This window comes from Hibiscus syriacus, unplaced genomic scaffold (assembly GCF_006381635.1).
Source record: "Hibiscus syriacus cultivar Baekdansim isolate YM2019G1 unplaced genomic scaffold, ASM638163v2 tig00116954_pilon, whole genome shotgun sequence".
Taxonomy (NCBI): Eukaryota; Viridiplantae; Streptophyta; class Magnoliopsida; order Malvales; family Malvaceae; genus Hibiscus; species Hibiscus syriacus.
Window position 1 is genome coordinate 75,888 of NW_024063483.1, and position 20,328 is coordinate 96,215.

The following is a 20,328-nucleotide window of genomic DNA, read 5'->3' on the forward strand; positions in this document are numbered from 1 at the left end:
CAAAGACAAATATGTTTCAAACTAGCATTGTATTCACCCAAATCATTATTCTATCATAGTTCACAAAATGCTCAGATAACATTCCAGAAGTAAGCACTTATATAAACATTTAAAAGGACAACATATATAAATATTCCAGAAGAAGAATAGTTTACTTTCGCAACACGAAACTTAAAATCGCAACGCGAAATGACTATCGTAACGCAGAAATGGCTATCGCAATGCGAAATGAAAATCGCAACGACAAAATCGCAACACGAAATGAAATCGCAACGACAAAATCGCAACGCGAAACACAAATCGCATTGCGATTTTCATTTCGCGTTGCGATTTTGTCGTTGCGATTTCATTTCGCATTGCGATTTTGTCATTGCGATTTTCATTTCGCATTGCGATAGCCATTTTCGCGTTGCGATAGTCATTTTCGTGTTGCGAAAGTAAACTATTCTTCTTCTGCAAATTGAAACTTGAATGGATTGCATTACTTCAACCAAAAGACAAAAACAAAACCAAAAACAAATACTAACAAAAACAGATTGGCAGCAACCGAATGAATTACGAGTATGAAAAATCTTAAACTTACCTCGTTGCGTAGAGTATGAACCTCATTTTGCAACGATGCTACCATCTCACGTAGAGCGGCTACCTCACCGCGTAATGTAGACACCTCAACACGCCATGCACCATCGGCTTTGCGTAAAGTACCGACCTCCTCACGCAAGGCATTGACCTCATCACGTAACTCCCCTAACTCATCCCGTTGAGGTGGAGGTGGAGAACAGGGAGATAAACGTCGTGGCATCTTTGCCGGTCGCCTATCTTGTGGTGATGGTGGAGAAGAGGCTCGATGATGTGACAGAATAGGTGATGCTGTCGTTGTGGAGGTGTATAGCCGGGTCGATCAGATGATGGCTCTGGGTGAGGTGATAGCTCTGGGCGAGGTGATGGCTCCCGAAGTGGAGGCTGCTCATCAACCGTTCCATCAAAAAAACGCTTACTAGCTTGCCACCAATCAGTGGCAAGCTCAGCTTCCGTGGGTGTCAGCCTCTGTAGAGGAGTGTTGGCCTCCTAACAATATAAAAGCTCAAACAAAGTTAAATGTGTACTAATAATAACTTGTTTATAAACATATGGTAGTATTTATGTTAACTTACATTATTTATTATCGTATACCGTAGTAAATCTTCCCATTGCAAGGTTCGTTTCCTCTTCCAGGAAATAGCCCTGGGAATATTATTTGAAGTTTTTATTGCATATGTCTTCATGGCGGGAAAGGCCTCAAATATCCAAATCTACAAACAATGTAATAACAAACATTAGTAATTGTTAAATAATTACTTATAATTTTGGAAACATTATATAAAAAATTTTACCTTAAAGGCCCAAATAAAGCCTGTCAAAGTGTATTTGGAACCATCGCCATGCAAACTTTTTCGATCATCCAAGGCAGACGATAACTTATTCCATGTAGCTTTCCATAAATACGAGCCCCACGGAAACAGGTTCCACGCATTTAGGTCTTCTACCAATTTGATTAGATCATTTGGAATAGGTTGTCTGGCCTCTCTGCCTAAAAAACCGGCATGCAAAAGAATTAGAAGGCATACTCGGACAACGTCGACGTCATCCATCCGAGTAAAACCATCTTTATTATTCAAAAATCTTGTCAGGTCTTCTACGTGTAGACTCGGCCTCTCCAGCTCAGGAAAAACCCGGGATAGCCATGATGGGCGGGTAATGTGTCTAGTGTACCGACCTACATCATCGTGTCCGAAGCGTAGACCGGTGATTAAGCAAAACTCCTCCCGCCCAAAACACGTATACGCCGGTGGAAAATCAAACCATATCTCTTCATCACGACGTTGTATAGTCTCTGGTAGATCTCTAGTCATGGTTTGAAGAAACAGGTGTGTCAACATCGCATCTCCACCGGGATGTTGTACTTTCAGCCATGGCCCGAAGCATGTATCCTCAAACATTTTTCTTTGTGCAGGTGAAAGCTTCGACGCAATTGTTTTGGCCAGGCTGACTTTATTTCTCAAGGTCAATTGAGCCGAATAAAAGTTCTACAAAACAATAAACATACTAAATTAGATATACCAAAAACTACACTGTGAAGATATACCAAAAACAATAATAAACATAAATAGTAGTAGTTTATTCTTCAAACTTAAATATGCAACACTGTGAATTTCGTATTTGTCTTTGTTTTTTGGTTGAAGTAATGCAATTCATTCAAGTTTCAATTTGCAGAAGAAGAATAGTTTCTGAAAATGAAAATCGCAACACGAAAATGACTATCGCAACGAGAGAATCGCAACGCGAAACTAAAATCGCGTTGCGATTTGCATTTCGCGTTGCGATTCTTGGTTGATTTAATAAGCAATCTAAGTGAAATGGTTAATCTATTATTGAAATTACCAGTAAACTTATCATCAATTTCAATATGAAAAACCTAATAATAATGCAAAAATTTCAAAAACAAAATAATTAAAAAAACTAACCCTCGTTGGTTGATTTGGTTGATTTTCCATTTCTGATTGTGAGGGTGGCTCTGAGAGATTTAGATAGACGGATTTCGCCGGAGATGGGGACGGATTTCGTCGGAGATGGGTGAGAGAGTGAGAGATGGAGATGTGACTGAGTTGTGATTTTAGGTTTTAGGTTATGAGTTGCGATTACGGGATATACTGTGGACAGTTCAGTGTTCCAATATATTAATATTCATATTTAGAATTTAAAAATAAAATACTTGGCCAGGATATTAATGGCGCTTTGAAAATCGCATTGCGATTATGTATTATCGCGTTGCGAAAGTCAGTATCGCGTTGCGAAAGTAAGTATCTCGTTGCGATTTTTTATTATCGCATTGCGATTTTCCCAATTCGCGTTGCGATTTACTTATTCGCATTGCGATTTTCCCAATTCGCGTTGCGATTTACTTATTCGCATTGCGAATTGGGAAAATCGCAACGATACTGTAGACCATCGCAACGCGATTTTCAACTATCGCATTGCGAAAATGCAACGCGAATTTGCGATAATGGAGATCGCGTTGCGAATTAGCGATCGCATTGCGATTTTGTTGGTCATTTTGGCAAATCTGGAAAAAGTTGGTTAAAATCGTATATTATATGGGATTTTTGGTCACTGAGGTTATTTTCTCATTAAATTAAACAAAAATTGAATAATTCATTATATATATCGTTAGTGAAAGAGATTGGCCAAATTTGATGAGATTATACTAATGGACATTATTAATTTATTAACTTGCCAGGTCATTATCGTATAATAATAATAATAATAAATATTTTAATTTTGGATAATGGATGTCCTTTTTTCCCATATATATATATGGGGTAAGGGGAGGTAAGATAGTAGGCTACCCCTAACACCAGGTTGAGAGCAGCTTCCGTAAGAGACCTCCGAATTGTGAAATACCCTCCGTGGGACTCGATCCCACGACCTCAAGATTAAGAACCTTGTGCTCTACCAACTGAGCTGGATGATCATTTATTTGGATAAGATTAATTTAATTTCTTTAAAATAAACCAAGCAGAAAATGTGCACTCGTTCTCTACGGTGCCGTTTCCCAAATCCCTTAATCCAACGGCCCAAAAAATTTCGATCAAATTCGGCGTATTCTCTCTCTCTCTCTCTCTTTCTCTTTCAAGCACTATTAATCAATTGATCACTTTACACGGATCTTCAAAAGCTAAGAACTTTCCCCTTTCTGGGTTTACGCTTGTTCTTTTTGGTGGATTGATCGAAACATCTCATTCATTTTTCACTTTCCATCTTTGTATGTTGTTTATGATATCGTCTTCTTAATTGAATTTTGCATTTTATGAATGGGTATTTGTTTAATTCCATTTTAAAAAATAAATTGGCATTGTAGTGATGAGTTTTCAATTAAATTTCCAAACTTTATTTGCTTTTTACATTTGGGGTTAATTGGACTAATAAATTTTGGATTCTTTTTCATGAATTTGATTCTTTGTGAGTAATGGTCTAATTCTTTAAGGGTTCTTCTCAGAATTATTAATATTTGATTAATTTTGCAAGTTCAATGAGCTCTTATATGTTCTTTTTTCATACTCTGAATGATGAGTTCAAGTTTGTATATTTTATGTATCTTTTTGGCCATTTAGATTAGATTCTGACTTGATTGTCGTTTGTCCAAGGTCAATGGCATCTTCTTCAGACCCATGGGTTAAAGAATACAATGAAGCAGTAAAAATTGCGGATGATATCAATGCCATGATATCTGAAAGGAGTTACTTGCCTGCATCGGGACCGGAAACTCAGCGTCATGCATCGGCTATAAGAAGGAAGATTACGATTTTAGGGACTAGACTTGATGGATTGCAGTCCCTTTTGTCTAGACCAGCTGTGAAGCCCCTGTAAGTCAACTCAGTCGAGGTGCATATAGGAGTGAATTGAGGTTCAATTAGTAATTTTGATCATATGTGATATTTATAAAGTCGGTAGGTCTGTGTTTGCTTGCAAAGTGAAGCATGTTTTATCATGAGCAAACTGGCTTTCAGCACTTGTTGATGTTTCGTGTTTTGGTTACAGAACAGAAAAGGAGATGAATCGTCGCAAGGATATGATTGCAAATTTAAGATCAAAAGCCAATCAGATGGCTTCTGCATTCAACATGTCAAACTTTGCTAATAGAGACAGCTTGTTGGGGCCAGAAATTAAGCCAGATGCCATGAGTAGAACAGCTGGTTTGGATAATTCCGGCCTTGTTGGTCTTCAACGACAAATAATGAAAGGCAAGTTATTTTAGTGCTAGCTTGTAAAATGGCTCGAGTTCCCTCAACTTATGAGGTTGTCATTTTTTAGCAGAGCAAGATGAGGATCTTGAGCAGTTGGAGGAGACTGTAGTAAGTACGAAGCATATTGCATTGGCTGTCAATGAAGAACTTGATATGCAAACCCGACTTATTGTATGTTTTCTGTTTATTTCTGCTTTTCTCTTTGGCTCTCATTTCTTTAAAAATGCTTCATGAGGTTTGATTCATCACCCATAACTACACATTATCCTTGCTTCCTCCATGCAGGACGACCTGGACTATCATGTGGATGTTACCGATTCTCGGCTGCGGGTAAACATTTAGTAATTAACACTTTTATTCTCTCAGCACTATATCCTCCTTTTTTGTTGAATGGAACAAAATTCAATTACTGTTTTTACTATATTTAATCTGGTCCACCTATTAGTTAATGGCATTCCCCTAAAGTTGAACGTGTCCTAGCGTTTCTCTAGAGAATGATGAACTAAGCCTTGAATCCATAGCATTGCTTCGAGGAGGAAGGAAATAATTCATGGTCATCTGAGCATTATTTAGAATAGAAGTTCTCTCAAGTTAACTAAGGATTAGTCATTGGTTATCGAATTTTATTTTATTTGAAATAATTTGGTTATAAGTAGTATTCTTTGGCAGTTTGATGAAGTAAAATAAAACAATCGATATGAAAATGTTGCTTTATTGTTTTACTTTTATATTGTTTGTGATAATTGATGCATTGGTGGTGTGAGAAAGAATGGACTATTTGAAATATTCCATGTCGAATGCGATGCACATATTTTCTTAGTGCCTGAATTCGAGAATAGTTAAAATATAGAACACTATTTGCCACTTACCACAATAGTTCGTGATTTTGCAAAGGGTGCTTGGTGCACTCTTGGCACTAGAATCCTTGTTGCGTTTAAGGCAATAGGTGTAAAAAATACCCTTCATCTCAGTGAAGGAAGGTGCAAAATGTTCACGTGTGGGGTTTTTTAGTGTTCTGTAGACGTGTTCGATAATATAAATATAAGTATGATAATAAACTCTAAAGAGTCTTCTAGTTCATCTGCAAAACATGAGCACATTTTGTTCCTTTTGTTAGGCTGTATGCATGATTTCCTTATGGTATCGTATTTTTTGTTGAATACTCAAATATTGAGTAAAGTCTGAAATTATCCTCTTTCTTACTAGGAAAGGTAAAAGGCTAATGAAAAAAAAGGTTGAACGCTAACTATTGCCTTGCCAAAAAGGGTGTCTTGGTGCATTAGGCACGCATGCCTCTGATCAAATGCTAACTTGTCTGATAATGTCTTCAGTGCCAATGTTCCTGGTGTTAAGGGGCATTTGTTGAAAACACTGTTAGTTGCCACAAAAAATGTAACTTGACTATCATGGTGGATTCTGATAAATACGTTTTTTGTTGGATCTGTCTTGTTCTTTAACAGAGGGTGCAGAAAAACCTTGCGATTTTGACCAAGCGAACCGGAGGAGGTTGTTCTTGTATGTGCATGCTTTTAGCTGTGATCGGGATTGTGATTCTGGTTGTTGCCATATATCTACTCATCAAATACTTGTAATACCAACGGACACTGAACCCACAAGCTCACCCTTTTGTCTTGTTTGTATGGGTAGAATTTGTTTTCAGCTTGAGAACTTTTTATCGGCTTCCCCCACATTTCTTCGTAATTTTCTTCGTGTGAAGTTATGTTACACGGACTCGGAGTGAGTGCTAGATGCAAGTATACATCTAATAAGGATATGCTCTTGTTTTTTTATAACTTTTTTCATATATTTTGGAGATGTGCATACCCTAAGGTGTCCTATACAAGTGTGGGACACGTATGGGACACATTTAAGAAAAATGAAGAGTTCGTGTAACAAGGTGTGATGTAGTTGTTGAGTGAGTTGCATTTGCAACTTCGTAAATTTATGAATAATTCAACTCTTATTTGCGTCTTTAAACCATTTATTATAATAATCTTTTCAATTCAGTTTGTTTTATTCGCAACGTCATAACAATTCATTTCACCTTTAAACCATTTATTATAATAATCTTGAAAAGAATGATAATAAGAAAGAAATGCACTTTCCATAATTATTTCATCAAAAACGACATAATGTCCGATGGAAACAACGCTACTATTTTATGAAATCAAACAAATGAGAAACAAATAGTGAAGTGCTAACATAATACCAATTCAAAGTTCACACTTTGAATAAGGATTACTTACAGAAACAACATGAGAAGACATGTAACATGACAACTAAATTCTCAGGCTAAATCCCACAATTCCGAATTGATTGTGTGAAGGATTTCACTCTCCTTCACTCAAAATGGGGACGATGAGTGGTTTCATTTGTGCAAGATATACAATTGCCCACCTGTCAAAGCAAAAGAATTAACACTAAAAACTAACAAGACAGAGAAAGAAAACCAGTTTACTTACAAAACTAGAGCTATGTATAAACAGCTACATAGATTAACTTCCTTGGAAGTTGGAATCATTGGTTAAAGGTGCATACCAATGCCGGGTTACTTTGACTCAAGTGAGAATGTCATGAGTGTCACTTTAAGGAAAATAAAAACTCAAAACAACATAGTACCAAACTACGTGTTCAATGTAGGACATACGCCATTTGTATGAATAGTTCACATGCACTCAAGACAGAGACAAGGTAAATGTTATAGAAGCAGATATTAAGTGCACATATCCGAGTGTGTCGAAGGCAGCAGAGTAAACCTTTTCAATGTTCGTTAAAATGAAAAAGTCAGGACTCCGGACTTTATCATCATCCAGGGCAACCTAATGAACTTATAAATTTAACTTATTCCGCAATCATTATAGCAACGACCATAGAAACTGGGCAGCATATTAAGGCACAAAAGAACTCAGCTTTCAACAAGGTGATATATTTGGTGAATTCACAGCTAACGAACAAGCTACATTAGGTATTATTCTCATTTTACGACAAGTTTTTTATATACACCTTCGAATTAGGTCTTTGTAAAGCCATTGATTCTTAATATATGTGCCGCTATGCAAATTCAGAATCCCAGGAAGAAAAAGTAGTTCCACGTTGCAGAAAGGATAGTCAGAAAAGGCAGTGGCATTCCATTCTTCATCTAAACCAAAATTTTAGGACAACATCGCCAAAAGAATCCCACAGATAATAATCATTGCATATTGAAGATCTCATATTTTAGTAATTTACAAACAAAATTCATATGAAAGTCAAATTGCTACAGAAGAAAGATAAAATGTAAAACAAGAATAGACTTACATCATCCAACAACAGACTGTTGCCGTAATGACCAGTGTTAGGTGGAGCCTGCGTAATAAAACAAAGAAAAACAGTTTTCCGATGAGAACAAGGAAAATCTAGGGAGAATTACTCTTATCTGGCAGGAAATAATAATTGAACAAAAGAAAACATCTTAGTAACTACTCTAAATGTAAAACCAGGCTATTCTATAGCAGAACATGGTAAATAACTAAAATTCATTCAAACCAGTTAGATCAATCTTTACCAAGGATCAGTAGCAAGGCACCCTTTAGGTCTCCTTATACTGCCCCCAAAGCACACAAGAAATAAAAAAATAAAAATCCTTGCACGAGGCATAAAATGTGAATTTTTGTAGGTGTCCACATTACTTATAAAAGAGATTACAATATAAAAATACGATAATTAACTCCAAAGAGTGAGCTAGTTTATCTACAAAACATGAAAAACTCTCTTTTCTTCATTGGCCAACAATATCCATGATTTCCTTATGATCCCATCTCTATGGTTGAATATCAAATATAAAGAAGTAAATTTATATTAGAAGAAATCAAAGAGAACTTCAATTAGGTGAGTTTTTTATTTTGGAAAATATTTCCTAACAGACATCTCAGCGCAGAGCGTGCGCCTGATCGGAGTAATGATCATGCCTGAAGAGGGTCAAGGCCTTTCTGTTGACTGAAACTAAGGATGCCTTGACAGCAGAGCCCAATGCAATGAGATATGATAAGGTTCATTCCGGATAAGAGTAAACAACCACAGCAACGAATTCAGCATTGGTTGCCAATTTTCTGTTCTTGCAAGTTATAATACCGAATTAAAGCATATTTTATTGAAGTATACCAATCAACAGATACCCTTTAAACTTAATTCTAACATATGAAATTTAAATCTAAAAAAGCCTAATAAAAAGAGCAAATTTAATTCTAAAAAGAGTGATTGTTGTTTAAAAGGACACTCACAGATTAGCAGAGGGACCTCTGTTACAGCAGATTCTGGTACAAAGCGATACGATTATCCCAATTAAAGCAAAAATTAGGGTTGTTATCAAGAAACCCATATTCCAGATGTCGATTTCACAAAAAACCTCCTGCAAAAACAAAAGGAAAATTTATTTTTTCCCCTTAAATTAACTTGGATTCCAGGCTGAAAAAAAAAAGCCAAAAACAAATATGGAGATAAGATATAATTCATAGGCTGAGAAACTAAAACCTTTTGTTTGGTATCAGAGAAAATGGAAGAAAATAACAGTGATTGTGATCTTAAGTTTGGATTTGTTGATCGGAAGGTACGCTCTGTAGAGGTTTTAGTTTTTAGTTTCGGATCTTCGAAAACCCGACTGTTCATCAATGACCCGTCTCTTTGAGCCCAAGCTTGAAGTAAATGGGACTCTATATTGGGCTAATATGGCTCAAATGGCTTAAAGTAGCTTTTAGATTTATTTATGGATCGGGTGATTTGTTTGGTTCGATCAGTTTAATTCGATTTAGATTATATTAATTTGAATATAAAAAATCAGGCTTTAGGTCAGTTCGATCGACCGTCTATATAATTAAAATATTTTAAAATATGCTATATTCAATTTTATTTAAAGAAAACATATAAATATTAATATTAATTATTAACATTTTTAATTTTTTTATCATTTCATGAAGAGTTTTGTTTTTAAATAATATGGTTATATTTTAATTTGATTTAACGACGGAAGGATGAGATCTAAAATAAAGAATTTAAAAGATTTTAATTTAGATTCATTAACATCGGAATATTTTTTTTAATTAAATTGACATTACATTTGAATTTAAAAGGTTTAAAAGGGGTTGTTAGAAAATTTTAGGTTCAACAACAATCGTTAATGTAATTTTTTTTTGTGCATTTGTCGACAAGAATACTTGGATCTATAGATTTTTAAATTAGGTTAGATAATTTGGGGGAGAATGTAGAATGAAGAAAGGGGAAAATGAAAGAAAAAAAAATTTATAGACCAATTGAACCAGGTAAATAGTATAATTTATTTCGAGTTAAATCATAGATTTTATTCTTAAAATTTAAAATTTATCTCGATTTTAAGTTTACATTTCACAAATATATCTTGAATTTGAATTTCAAAACTAATTTAACGTTATAAGATCGAATTGAATCAGAGTCTATTAATTTTTTTTAATGTGGAGTCTATTGAGTTTACATATTTTAATCATCCCTAATTGTACCGTATCATCAAATAAAAAGTTTTAAAATGCATTTTAATTTCCGGAGATGTTTTGTCATTTAGAGGATTAAAAAACAAAGTTTATGAACCAAAATGCAAAAGTTGAAAAATTAATGGATAAAATGTCGCTTTACATCTTTTACTGACGTGGCTAATCCTCATTGGTCTCATCCCTATCACCGCACCGTATTAAAATTACCAAAGACCCAAATCCTAGATTCAACTGAAAATTGAAAATCCCCAAATTCCTCATATCCGGTCCGATTTGAGTAAGCCGGTCGGTTCAGTTTAAATCACAAAACTCTCCCAAATAAACCATCTTTTTTAATCTTTAATGTCATTCGACGCTCTCAAAATCCCTTCTTCTTTCGATCCTAACTCTGATCCCTTCCTTTCACAAAGTAAAAATTATATTTTAAAATTTCTCTCTCTTTCCCACAATTTACCCGCCAAAAAGTTTCCCCCTTTTTTTGTTCTTTTAATTCTATAATTTAGCTACTTCCCATTCGATCTTTGTTTCTCCTTCCTTTCCTCTCTCTCGTTCTGTTTTCGGTCAGTCTCGTGAGTCTACAGACATTGGGTTTTGATTAATATTGTTTATAATGGACCCCGAGGTGGGTGTCGACGAAAAAGCTGCAGCGTTTGAGCCTTCTCCAGCGGTGGGGGGGAAGAGAGGGGTCGAGAACGGGGATGTTTATGTGTCGAAGAAGCAGCGTTGCAGTGGGGGATTAAAGAGGCTGGCGGAGATTGTGCTGGTGCTGTCGACGATGTGGAAGATGAGGGGAGGAGGGAGGAATCCCACGTCGGCTGAGACGGCTTTGATGGCAGAGGCGCGTGAGGCGTTGGCGGAGATGTGTGGGGAGATGACGCCTAAGGATATTGTTGGGCGGGAGGCGATAGGGAATGTGATTGAAGAGTTGGGGCTTAATTCCCATCTCAAAGAGCAGAGATTAGGGTTTAGGGGTATGGGAATGTCGATTTCTCAGAAGGTTTTATTTTCTAAAATGAAGGTAAAAACTTTTTGTTATTTTAATGAATTTATTGCATTAATTTTGTTTGTTTAATTGGTGAGGAATAATTGGTTTGGGGAAAGATTTTAATGTTAATTTTGGGGAATTAAGGATTATGTCTGAAGCTGTGAGAAGTTTCGTTTGGTTTAAATTGCTCATAAGATATTTATGAATGTTGTAGAATTCTTATGATATTCTGAATGTAATACTGATTTTTTGTGAAAAGTTCATGTTATTTAAATTACTTTGTAGTATATTGGAATTCGAGTGTTCGATTACCTTAATGCTTTTCAGATGGAAGAACCCAAGAAATTCACTACTCCTGCTACATATGCAACTCGGTCAGTGCAAACTAATGTTGGTGGATCCGCTGAAAACTGTGGCTCATTGCGTGCAGTTCGCATTTTACCATCAGATCGACCAATTCAAGCAACTGTGTCTCATGTTACCGCAGCAGGTTCAACTCTATTTCAGCATCAATTGCCCACCAGCGGCGTAAAAATTGCTACAATGTCCACTGGGCTACCGAGTGGCCATCTAGGAAATTCGTCTTCATTTGCATATCCCAGGGTTGACAGACCACAGATTAAATTGGATGGAGGATGGAACGTGGCTTCTTATGTTTCCCATGTACCAGGTAATTCTCTCTTTGACCAGGTCTCCGACCCTTGGTAGCTAAAAACTTGATGGACCTGTTTACATATCATTTGAAACTTTTTGGGAGAGATTAGATGATATGGTCTACTTAATTTTTACATGAGTGGGGCATGCTTCCTTGGCTTGAAATTGTGTTCTATGATGATTATGAAATGATCAATTCTATAGTCTAGCATCTTCATCCATGCATCATCTCTGAATGGATGTCAATATTGTGTGTTTCAGCTAACTCTTCAGCAAGCCATTCACTCGCCAATGCTCCCACTTGGTCTATGCAAGCTCAACCTGCAGTATTAGGTAAACCTGGGCAAGAGAACAAGGTTTTGGCTCATCATCCAACCAAGGTTGAAGGAAGTTCTGGTTCGACTATGGCACAGATGACTCCTCAAGCTGTGAGAGATCAAACCTTTAAACCATTCATTACTCAAACTGTAACTGGAGCTTTTCCAAGTGTGCACCAGCCCGTGCAAGGTGTGAACTTTACCCAAGCTCCTCCATTTAATAATAATCACACCGAAATTGCTAGAATTGTTCAGAAGTTGTTGCAACTGAAGCTTCCTGCACATCCTACCTGGACTTGTCCTTCTAGAGAGTATATGAATAAGGCCATGACTTGTCAAACATGCAAACTTGCCATTAATGAAGTGGAAAATGTGCTGCTTTGTGATGCATGTGAGAAAGGATTTCACTTAAAATGTTTGCAGTCAAAGGGAATCCCTAGGGGAGAGTGGCACTGTGCTAGATGCTTGTCATTTTGCAATGGGAAGCCTTTGCCCCCCAAATATGGTCGTGTCATGAGAAGTATCAATCTACCCAAAGTGCCATCTAGCTCAGTTGAAGTTCAGTCATCTTCAGAGAAGAAAGTGGAAAACCTGGGTCCAACGCTCAATCACGAGGTGACTGCAAATGGAAGCTCAGCATTGCAGACTCCTGTTGTGTCTGCTACAGTTGACGCCAACTCTGTTGAGTCAGCATCTGATTCTAAGGTTTCAAAAGGAAACTCAACAAAACCTTTGGATGCTGTATGTGATTCTCCTTTTGTTGGCACAGTAAATGAGAAACCTGAAGAGCATTCTCAAATTACTGAATCATCTAATCGCGAAGAAAAAAAAGATCATACAACATCGTCACAGCCTGCGGATACATCATCTAACACTATCAGCGACAAGGCTGATCATTCACAGGTTTCACATAGCAATCAAGATATCCTAACAAAGCATCAAAACTGTGCTGAAATCCCTTCAAATAATTGCCATGATGGAAGTTCAGGAGATACAGATTTGGAGAAAGGTTCGAAAGGAGATATTGACTGCAGTAAACAGATAAATCAAAGTGAACAAGATGCTGCAAATGCACAAGTACATTCGACAGCAAATCATGGAGCTAATACTGAGATTTCAAGACATCCCGAGTTTTCTTCTGACGGTTTGTGTGCTGTTGAATGGGCTGGTGACGTACTTCAAGTTGTGGATGAGAAAGAGTTTTACCAGTCTTGTTACATCAATGGCATAACTTATAAAGTTCATGATCATGCTCTTGTTCATTTTGGCCAGGATAAACTGATACCGTCTAAGCTTCAGGTAAGCCTGTTCAAAAGAATTTATATGATGAGCCTGATAGTGCCCATGTCCTGTAAAAACAGGCTTCATAAGTTTGGATCTTCACTGCAGGCAATGTGGGAGGATGCTAAAACCAGGATAAAGTGGGTGGTTGTCAAAAGGTGCTACTTTCCTAATGATTTGCCGGAGGGTGTTGTCCATCCATGTGCTCCCGAAACGAGTGAGGTAATCTTTCATGCATGATTAAGTTGACCGTTTTCTTACTAATGTTCTCTGTTGTCTACTTCTTGTCTGTCATAGTAGCAAGTAAAATCTGATGGCTTGCCAATCGTTCCTTCTGCTATTCTTTGTAGGTTTATGAATCTATTAATGGTAGCACTGTAATGGCAACCTCGATTCAACGCCCATGTGAAGTTCTCCCTGCTGCTAAATTCAAAGAAGAAAGTGAAAGGCGAAGTCAGTTAGGAATTGAAGCAACCGAAGGATTAAGGGCAATTTTCTTATGCAAGTACGTGTTTTCATTCGATAAATTTATCATGTAATAAGCACATGAAGAATCGGATTTTGTTTAATACTGGAACTTATTCTGCAGACGGCTTTATGATGAATTCCAAGGAAGCTTTCGGCCTATATCAAGTTAACACAGTTATGCATCTTTTTTACTTAGCATGCCTTGACTAGTTGCCATGGCAAATGATATCAGTACTCAGGTCAGGTAAACATACTATCGATATCACGATTTTGTTTGCGGTTTTCTAATAATGCCCGGAACCGAATTTTCCCAAGACATTAACCGGAATTGTAACTGTTTATGTCGAACACAGGTATAGAAAGCTTGCAGCTTGGACCTGTTGCACATCTGATGATGATGATTGTTATTTGCCTTGTGTATTATATGTAGTCTTTGTCCTAGAGCTACTTGTGTATCCATTGTTCGACTAGAAATTTAAGTTCATTTCTTCATACATTTCCAAATTGTTTAAACAATCATAAATCAATCTGTTTCAGCTTTTATAACATTGTTCAACCTTTTCTTTTATATGAAATTATTTATGGAAAACGAGTGTTGTTCTCCTTAATGGTCTACTGTTAGAATAGTTGTGTCTATAAGGTAGAAGATATTTCTTACAGAACATGTCTTTATCAACATAACAATATAAATATTTGTTCGAGAATTAATCATCAATGTGTATTATTTTAATAATTAATTATTTGTTGTATATATTTGGGTAAAATTGTCGTTTATAATTGGATGACATGAGTTGTATTTTACCCTAATGTTTATAATGCAAATTCAGCGGTAGATCAATGGATCATAATGCAGTTCTTTTGGAACTGAGTTCTGCAAATTCTTGGGTAAGATAACAACAGAAACCCAGATCTGATGCCAATTAAGAAAAGGTCCAAAGCTTGAAGATGAAAGAACTCCAGATCTGATAACACTAAGAAATCATCATTTACTACAAAGATCAATCGTGAAAGTGAAAGCAATCGCTTCTTTAGGGATTGAATTAGACAAATTGTTTATACAAAATGAAAGATCTTTCAGATCATCAGAGTTGAGATATGATAATCAAAAACCCTAAATCACCATCATGTTTCCAGCGACAAAGATCTATCATTTGATAAATCGCAAAAAGGATACTTTAAGATCGACTAACTGATCAGAGACATAGAGTGAGATCGTCGAGTTCATCCAACGGTGGAAAATTGAGATCGAAAGGCAAGGTTTTCCGGCAAGACGACGATGCCATACCATCCCCGTCATCGACAACTGACGACGATGAATCACAGTCACTGTGACAATCGTCCGGCACCACTGGCGGTGCGCACTTCCGAGTCGTAACCGCCGTCGGTTTCTGCTGTGGTTGGGCTGGTCTCGGCCCACCAAAAGACTCCACCGTGCTACTCATGCTACTCCTCGCCGGTCTTTGCGGATTCACTTCCGGATCTTTACAATCAGCCCCTGACGGATATATCAGGTGGCCGTCGATGAAGGCTTCATTGTTGCTGTGATGAAAAGGTGGGAGGTCCAAGGAACTTAAGGCGAAATTCGTTTTCGCTTTGTTTCCACGGAGGGAAATCGCCGCCGCATCGTAGGCTCGAGCGGCTTCTTCGGCAGAATTGAAGGTCCCTAGCCAAACCCTGGTTTTTTTCCATGGATCTCTGATCTCCGCCGCGAATTTTCCCCATGGTCTTTTCCTAACACCTCTGTATCTTTGTTCTTTTACAGATCCGTTGGGTTCCACCGCCAGTTTCATCGCTACGTCGGCTCTTCTCCCTTTCCGCATCGGAAAATGATCGGAACTTAAAATCCACCCGATTCTCTCAAAGGGGTTATCCAGAAACAGAGTTTAACTTCAAAGATCGAAAAAACAAAAAAAGGAAAATTATTATATCCATACAAAGAGATTGAACAAAAGCTTAAAGATTAGGAATTAAAAAGGTGTAAACTCACCAAATCTACATACCCGAAATCAATATAATTAAAAAAAAACCGGAGAGCAAAAAATAAAAAAGAAAATGTAAATTTTAAGGAAAGAAAGAAAAAGGGCGATGAGATGATAGGTGAGAACACAACCTTCTCTTCTGCACGAATTATATTAATTTCATCTGTACGATCTATTTATTTATTTATTTTAATTTTATTTCATGAATTTTAATACACTTTAACTCTTTTGAAATTAATATATTAAAAAATAATTATGTGGGTTTTTAAATTTTATTATATATCATATGTTGTTATAATGTATTAAAATAATTAATAATTTGTATATTAAAATACTTGAACAAATATTTTTAGGCTTAATATAAAAATATGTACTTAAACTATACCATTTTTTATAAAGTAGTGCCTAAACTTTTTTTATTTTTTTAAAAATATTAAAAATCTCCTCCAAACTTTGAAATCCCTAAATCTAATCCCTTTACCCACGCCTGTTGTCTCTTGTCGTTGTCGTTTCCGTCTCGCGCCTTGATCGACGACCACTAACCTGATGAACAATCACCATAATAATAATCAAAGAACCCTAAATCACAACGAACAACTAACACGCTGAACCTAAATCAGGATTAGTTGGGTACTCGACTAGTTGCGAAAATAAGGAGGTTTTGATCATAGATGGTTGGTCGGTCACACGTCGTTGGGTGGTTGGTCGATTGATGGCGGCGGTGGTGATCAACTGTGGCAAAAGATTGAAATTAAGATTTCGAAAGTTTTGGTTTTTTTTTTGTAGTTTTATAAAATTTGGGTTTATTTCTTTTAAAATTTAAAATTTTAAGTTTTTAATTTAAATAAAATTTTAAAATGTTATAAAAGTGACATATATCCTTTAACGGTTGTTACAGTCCGAACACCTAAAATGATAACGTTCGTAACGTTAGGTACCTAGATTGACCGGAAGAAAGTTTGAACACCACTTTAAGAAAAAATAATATAGTTTAGACACTTACTTTTATATTAAGTCATACTTTTATGTGTGAAAAATGTATACAAAATTAAAGATTCGATATAATATATAGTTAAATATATATATATATATATATATATATATATATATATCATATTTAAATTTAAACAAAAAATTAATTCTCTAGTAATAGTAATCAATGAGTTTAAAAAATTTAATAATCTTGAGCTCATTTCTCAATTATTTGAACTAAATACATCAAGAAAAACATGTTTATATCGCCGTTTGGTATATTTTCTTATATCTTATTTTATGATAAATATTATATAAAAATAAAAATACAGTTTTTTAAACTAAATATTATAAAATTAATACACATCTAATAGATAGGATCGATCCTATAAGAAAGAAGAAGAATCAAACTATAGCAGATTTTTGCAGGGAACGAAGCAAACGGTAAGCAGCAGAGTTGCGGGCATCTCGCGGAGTAGATTTTTCATCACCTTCTTGCCGGAGCACACCGTCGTCGGTTTCAATTTCAACGGAATACTTCATCGTGGTTTCATGTCGGGAACATCCTTCTTTCGCAAGGCTACGAGAAAAACCCAATGCCGAAGGTACAAATGATTATCAAATTCACTAGAGATATTCAATTGATTCATATATCATACGTGCAAAAAGATGGGTCATACTATGTATAAATGGGGTTTCCCCATTTTTTCCTGCCGCATAGTCTATACAACTCATCTTGTGCTCCATTAATAATCTCACGAGATTCGAAGTCCTTCGGCACCTTAATTTCATCCACCATTAATACATCTTTAAAGATCTGCTCAAGTATCCAACTGTTAATAATTTAATTTTATCATCTTTACATTAAATTATAAGAAAAATATTTAAATTTTGATTATCATGAATTCATTGAATGTTAGAGGATTTGAGTTAAAACAACTTTATACGAAGGTGTATACTCCATCTCAGACTGTTTAAAAGTTATTCGATCATTGTAAAATAAGAAATAAATAAAATAAATACCATCCATAGTTTCGTTGAATCGAAATTGAGATCCACGTAGACAGCACCGGCTAGAGCTTCGACAACGTCGGCCAAAATGTTTGGACTCATGACCTTTGAAAGCAAACAATAACCAATCATTTATGAAAATATATTTTTTATTTTTAAATTTTCGTAAAATATGAGAACTAATTGAAAATTCATGAGAGAGAAACAGAGGTTCTCCGTACATTACGGCTCCTGATGTACCGGTAAAGCCCAAGCCTAGCTGCCACGTGCGTCAGTCTCTCGTTGCACACACTCTCTTTTCGGCGCTGAGTGAGCTGGTCGGGGTTCAGCTTCGGCTCCGAGCGGAAGAAATGGATCGCAACCGTCAAGCCCAACGCCGCATCGCCGAGGAACTCGAGCCGGTCATACGAAATGATTTCGCGGCATGAAGAGTGCGTCAGAGCTTCCTCGAGGAGTCTTTTGTCTTTGAACGTGTAGTTGAGGATCTCCTCCACAGCGGCGATCGTCGACGGCTCTAAGCTAGAGGCCGCGGCGAATGAAGAAGAAGAAATGTATTTCTTGACGTGATTAAGGTAAAACGAGCGACAGCAACGCCAGAAGATGTGCAAAACCAAAGCTAGGACCACCGTGGCAACAACCACTTCGAGAGCAGACGCCATTTTGACGTCGTCGGAAACGCCGTGGTCGAGCTGGGTGAAGTGGTGTTTCATGGTGGAAGTACTGTGATCGAATAATTAGAATTTGCTTAGACGTGAAGCGATCCAATACTTCAGTACAAGTAAAGTTGTAGTGGAAAATAAAGTCTCTAATGACAGAGAAATTTTTGTCTCCTTTGAGATTGACTTTATTTAAAGCTTAGGCCACGTTTCATATTTCTTTCGGTTGGTTTAAAGATAGAGAAAGAATTAACCAGTTTTAACCTTGGGTAAACTAATTTTTGATCCTTCATTTTTCTTTTTTTATGTTTTAATAATTAAATTTTAAAATATTTTAATTGTATTACTAAATTTATAATTTCACTCTTTTTATCGCTCGATCATCAAGTATTTAACCTCACCCACACACTGCATTTTGGGTTTTAATTTCTTACACTTTCCTAAAATTTTAACTTCTTTTTTATTACTAAAATCCTTCTCTACCATCATTTTCAACGTAAATAGACTTGCCCACGTATAGTTAGGAGTGTATAAACTTTGATACAAACCGATCGAATTACTCTAAATTAGTTTTCTTAATTTGATTTGATCTATTATTTATTACTGAATATATATTTAGATTTAAGCACGAATCAAGCGAAATTTGTCGTTAAAGAGATAATTGTTATTTCTAAAGGTCTCAAGTTCGAGTATAATATTTATAATGATATTTAAACGTTCATTTTCAAATGATTAAGAATTTTTAAACAATACTACTTTATAATCATCTTAATACTATTAAAAAATTAATTAAATCCAAACCAATAGTATTTTTCTTTTTCGCTCAGCAAAGGACAATTTATTAAAGTAAATAAAGAGTCGAAGTTCAACTTATGAGCCTCATTAAAAACCTCCCTAATCTAATTGGAGGAAAATAGTACTACATAAGAGAACAATACAAACACAACGAACCAAAAACAGAAACTAGATACTCAAGTAACCCACCCCCTACAAAATCAACTCTTGACCATCTAAAAGAAGCAAAACATTACAACCATCAAAACACTCAAAGGTAAAAAACAGAAAAACAATTCCAATCGGCAGTTCAACACTCGACACCAGCAAACTCATACCGAGGCACAAAAGCATTTCCACACACTCCAGAGTGGGCCACCAGAATAATTCTCGAAGAAGATTACGCTACCACAAAAAATACTATGGAATCCAAACAAGGTCCTTCATGATTCTGACGGTTTGTATGATTTGACCAAGTTACTCTTTCCGACGGTCTGTATGATTATGACCAAGGGTGAACTTCAGGAAAACTTCATTTAAATACGACCAGTTATGCTCCTTCATGATACTGTATAATTCGTCATCATCAATCTCTACTAAGAAATCTCTCCCTCCCAGAAATTTGGTCTTAATTTACCTAGGCCTCTGTGCGTAACCTATCTTCCACCTGACTCGAAAACAAACTGTCGCCATCGATCCTACCAGGCATTAAAAATTAAAAATGTTGACATTGATAAAGAAAAACAAACTTAGGTAGAACATAATAAATAAGCCTAATCCCTAGGACCATCGTTTCCGTGTTTTCTTAGTGTAATTTTATGGTCTTTTATGTTTTTATTATTTTCAAAAATAATATACACTAATAAATATACCTATATATTACGTATTAACAAATATATAAAAATATACTAATAAAGGGAAATGATTCATTAATACATGAAAAAATATA

The 20,328-nt window shown here is 36.0% G+C and overlaps 5 protein-coding genes across 9 annotated transcripts; 2 read left to right on the forward strand and 3 right to left on the reverse strand.

Moving 5' to 3' along the window:
- Window positions 1-3,583: 3,583 nt before the first annotated feature.
- On the forward strand, window positions 3,584-6,468 carry LOC120189210 (syntaxin-51-like). Of its 3 annotated transcripts, XM_039192528.1 has the most exons (7): window positions 3,584-3,644; window positions 3,681-3,806; window positions 4,188-4,403; window positions 4,579-4,781; window positions 4,855-4,955; window positions 5,070-5,114; window positions 6,245-6,468. In XM_039192528.1, exons 3-7 carry the CDS (start codon window positions 4,189-4,191, stop codon window positions 6,374-6,376), a joined length of 696 nt encoding a protein of 231 aa, XP_039048459.1. In that variant the 5' UTR covers window positions 3,584-3,644; window positions 3,681-3,806; window position 4,188; the 3' UTR covers window positions 6,377-6,468. The 3 variants fall into 3 exon arrangements, with proteins under 3 accessions (XP_039048459.1, XP_039048457.1, XP_039048458.1); XM_039192526.1 differs by lacking the exon at window positions 3,584-3,644 and having other exon boundaries at window positions 3,680-3,802; window positions 4,185-4,403; XM_039192527.1 differs by lacking the exons at window positions 3,584-3,644; window positions 6,245-6,468 and adding an exon at window positions 5,230-5,373 and having other exon boundaries at window positions 3,680-3,802; window positions 4,185-4,403.
- A 461-nt stretch (window positions 6,469-6,929) lies between these two features.
- LOC120189220 (V-type proton ATPase subunit e1-like) lies at window positions 6,930-9,379 on the reverse strand. The gene is made up of 4 exons (XM_039192538.1): window positions 9,294-9,379; window positions 9,044-9,171; window positions 8,082-8,129; window positions 6,930-7,181 (listed from the first exon to the last, which is right to left on the reverse strand). The coding sequence occupies exons 2-4, from the start codon at window positions 9,139-9,141 to the stop codon at window positions 7,115-7,117; spliced, it is 213 nt and encodes a 70-aa protein (XP_039048469.1). The 5' UTR covers window positions 9,142-9,171; window positions 9,294-9,379; the 3' UTR covers window positions 6,930-7,114.
- Window positions 9,380-10,516: 1,137 nt separating this feature from the next.
- LOC120189233 lies at window positions 10,517-14,533 on the forward strand. Of its 2 annotated transcripts, XR_005522494.1 has the most exons (7): window positions 10,517-11,300; window positions 11,595-11,937; window positions 12,183-13,537; window positions 13,628-13,741; window positions 13,870-14,024; window positions 14,109-14,231; window positions 14,341-14,533. XR_005522494.1 is itself a non-coding variant. In XM_039192552.1 (6 exons), the coding sequence occupies exons 1-6, from the start codon at window positions 10,893-10,895 to the stop codon at window positions 14,155-14,157; spliced, it is 2,424 nt and encodes an 807-aa protein (XP_039048483.1). In that variant the 5' UTR covers window positions 10,517-10,892; the 3' UTR covers window positions 14,158-14,234. The 2 variants fall into 2 exon arrangements, 1 of the variants encoding a protein (XP_039048483.1); XM_039192552.1 differs by lacking the exon at window positions 14,341-14,533 and having other exon boundaries at window positions 14,109-14,234.
- A 459-nt stretch (window positions 14,534-14,992) lies between these two features.
- LOC120189275 (ethylene-responsive transcription factor 3-like) lies at window positions 14,993-16,089 on the reverse strand. Of its 2 annotated transcripts, none has more exons than XM_039192587.1 (2): window positions 15,988-16,089; window positions 14,993-15,874 (listed from the first exon to the last, which is right to left on the reverse strand). In XM_039192587.1, exon 2 carries the CDS (start codon window positions 15,805-15,807, stop codon window positions 15,181-15,183), a length of 627 nt encoding a protein of 208 aa, XP_039048518.1. In that variant the 5' UTR covers window positions 15,808-15,874; window positions 15,988-16,089; the 3' UTR covers window positions 14,993-15,180. The 2 variants fall into 2 exon arrangements, with proteins under 2 accessions (XP_039048518.1, XP_039048517.1); XM_039192586.1 differs by having other exon boundaries at window positions 15,975-16,089.
- A 1,217-nt stretch (window positions 16,090-17,306) lies between these two features.
- Window positions 17,307-18,724, reverse strand: LOC120189301 (ribonuclease 3-like). Its single transcript, XM_039192615.1, has 4 exons — window positions 18,171-18,724; window positions 17,962-18,054; window positions 17,619-17,755; window positions 17,307-17,518 (listed from the first exon to the last, which is right to left on the reverse strand). The coding sequence occupies exons 1-4, from the start codon at window positions 18,657-18,659 to the stop codon at window positions 17,344-17,346; spliced, it is 894 nt and encodes a 297-aa protein (XP_039048546.1). The 5' UTR covers window positions 18,660-18,724; the 3' UTR covers window positions 17,307-17,343.
- Window positions 18,725-20,328: the final 1,604 nt, after the last annotated feature.